Here is a 2,790-nt window from a genome sequence, read left to right as displayed (position 1 = left end):
AAGAATATGTGGGAAAGAAGAAAAGAGGTCCAACAAAAATGAAAAAAATTGCTACAAGTAGTGATGGTCGATTAGAAGTCAAATTCAATGCATTGGGCCAGCCAATTGGAGATGCATCGATAGGTTTATCTTCATTTCTTGGACCACTTGTGAGGGAAATTGTACCAGCAACTATAACTGATTGGAGAAAGATTACTCCTGGGATGAAAGAGGTTTTGTGGAAATCAGTTCAGGTATTGTGCTTAATTGCTTTTACTTATTCAATTAATTTTAAAAGTATTTACTTATATTACCGAGGTTTTTATGTTTTAATTTCTTAGGCAAGATATTTGGTTGAAAAAGATTGGGAGAAAAGCTATATATTTAAAGCCATGACTGATCTTTGGAGAGCTTCTAAATCAAGGCTGGTTGCTAAAATAAGCAAGGCACCAAACGAACAAGAAAGAATTAAACTGCGGCCTGATAATATCAAATCTGAAGTTGAGTGGAGAGCTTTTGTTAGAGAAAAAACTAGCTCTGAATTCAAGGTTTGAAATCTAACATTTTCATACATTTATATGTAGGTTATTATGTGGCTGTTTTTAACTTATAAATTGAGACATATTTGATATTTAGATTATTGCTTATAACATTAACTTAAAATTTGTTTTAATTTTTTTAGGCTAAAAGTGATAAGTACAAAGAGATAAGAAACAAATGACTCCCTCACACTTGTAGCCACAAAGGATATGCTCGATTGATTGATGATATGGTAAATTATGATTTTTATCAAGTCTTTTATATCAATAATAACTATTATTATACATTTATACAGATGTTTTCTTTCTGTATAGACAAATAGTAGTACAAGTAAAGAAGCACCTTCTAGGGTTGATGTCTGGACTAAGGCGCACACAAAGAAAAATGGGGAACCTATCAATTCAAATGTTGCTGAAACTTTTGTATGCACTGCTAATTTCCATTTAAATTTTGATATTATTTCAATATAGTTATTTGAAATTTGAATATGATTATATGTTATTTGTATCTGGTTATTTTGTTAGGATATGTTGAATGATTCGTCATTATCTTCAAAAACTCCAAAAGAAAAAGGAGATCTTCTTTCAAATATAATAGGTCCTGAAAAAGGTTGTTATTTGAGAGCTTATGGCAAAGGAGTTACTAAAACAAAGTTGGCAATTGCATCTGAGAAAGATGATCATATAATTCGAATGAAAAACGATTATAAAGAGTTGAAGGAAAAAGTGGCAGTTATGGAGCAGCTGATTCACTCTTTCATGAATCCCAAGGTAAATTTATTCATTCTTATTGACATTTACTTTGCATGCACCTTATTTGTTGTATCTAATATTTTGTTTGTGATGGTTATAGTCTCAATCTGGTTTGAGCGGAGAGCAATCCAATGCACATAGTCCTACTTTGGTAAGATTCCAATATTATCAATTTGCTTATAAATTGTCAAGTTAATTAATTACTTTTGAACTCTCATAATATTTTTGTCATTTGGAATTTTTGTGGTTGGATGATGATTACAGAGTGGAAGTGTTGGAACTCAAGGCCAAAGATGTAAACTTTTGGATTGGAATGGTTCTGGGAATATTGTTGCTTATGGATATTTCATTTCAAATTATCCAAAAGATTTAGTTCTTGATGTCCCTATTGGACCATTTTCCATGAAGGTTGGTATTGATTTTGCAAGAGAGCCTGATGCATTTTTGTGGAGGCCTACTTCAGGGATAACTTGTATTGAAGAAAGTGTAGGAAGTGTTATTGCTTGGCCAGCCGACAAAGTCATAATGAGGTAAAGATTGATTTTACATATTATAATGAGTTGTATCATATTGTTTTTGGAACCGACCATTATGCTTATTGGTTAAGAAGATAACATGTGGGTTTCGTTTTCTTATTGCGTTTTTTTTAGGGATAACTAGTATCGAAGATAGTGTTGGAAGTGTTACTGCTTGGCTTGCCGACAAAGTTATAATGAGGTAAAGATTGATCTTACCTATAATAATGAGTTGTATCATATTGTTTCTGGAACTGTTATGTGAAAATCTGAGATTTAATTGCAGGTTTCAAAATTTAGGTTTTGTTGAAAAATAAATGTTATGCTGCCGATTTGTTTTTAGAAAAATAATAACCAACTCATATGCGTATTGCTTATGATAATAACATGAGTATTGTTTTCTTATTGCATTTTTTTCTCTATGTTATTTAGGTGATGAAGATAGCAACACGGGAATTGGATGCTTGCAATTAATAAAGAGATAGTATTGGACAAATGTTACAATTTGCCTTTTATTAGACTTATTAGACATATTATTTCTAAGCATAAACTTTTATTATGGTATTTTGCACTTGAATTTTTTTTCATTTGTGACACTGTGTTGGATATTTTGGTTCATAAAAAAATACATTTAGACTTTATCAAATTCAAATTACATTATTAAATAATAAATTTCTTTATCAAATAAATGTAATTAAAAATAATTTAATTACATTTTGAAAATGTAATTAAAGATAATAAGATTACATCTTGAAAATGTAATCAAAGATAATTAGATTACATCTTGAAAATGTAATCAAAGATAATTAGATTACATCTTGAAAATGTAATATAAGATAATTAGATTACATCTTTAAAATGTAATGAAAGATAATTAGATTACATCTTGAAAATGTAATCAAAGATAATTAGATTACATCTTTAAAATGTAATCAAATATAATAAGATTAAATTTTGAAAATGTAATCAAAGATAATTAGATTACATCTTTAAAATGTAATCAA

The 2,790-nt window shown here is 29.0% G+C and overlaps 1 protein-coding gene and 1 long non-coding RNA gene across 2 annotated transcripts; both read left to right on the top strand.

Annotated features, from left to right (window-relative positions):
• Positions 1-9: 9 nt before the first annotated feature.
• Positions 10-541, top strand: LOC133783794 (uncharacterized). The gene is made up of 2 exons (XM_062223417.1): positions 10-233; positions 321-541. The coding sequence occupies exons 1-2, from the start codon at positions 39-41 to the stop codon at positions 531-533; spliced, it is 408 nt and encodes a 135-aa protein (XP_062079401.1). The 5' UTR covers positions 10-38; the 3' UTR covers positions 534-541.
• Positions 542-1,610: 1,069 nt separating this feature from the next.
• On the top strand, positions 1,611-2,377 carry LOC133783793 (uncharacterized). Its single transcript, XR_009870964.1, has 3 exons — positions 1,611-1,801; positions 1,922-1,988; positions 2,219-2,377. It is a non-coding gene; the product is annotated as an uncharacterized LOC133783793 (long non-coding RNA).
• Positions 2,378-2,790: the final 413 nt, after the last annotated feature.

This window comes from Humulus lupulus, chromosome 6, assembly GCF_963169125.1.
Source record: "Humulus lupulus chromosome 6, drHumLupu1.1, whole genome shotgun sequence".
Taxonomy (NCBI): domain Eukaryota; kingdom Viridiplantae; phylum Streptophyta; class Magnoliopsida; order Rosales; family Cannabaceae; genus Humulus; species Humulus lupulus.
Note: the sequence above shows the minus strand (reverse complement) of the source record. Positions and strands in the feature narration are given on the sequence as shown.

What these genes read in the sequence shown, in the direction of transcription:
- LOC133783794 (XM_062223417.1), top strand. Translation starts at nt 39, where the DNA reads ATGAAAAAAATTGCTACAAGTAGTGATGGTCGATTAGAAGTCAAATTC. An exon ending in TTTTGTGGAAATCAGTTCAG is followed by an intron (nt 234 to 320) that starts GTATTGTGCTTA and finishes TTAATTTCTTAG; the next exon opens with GCAAGATATTTGGTTGAAAA.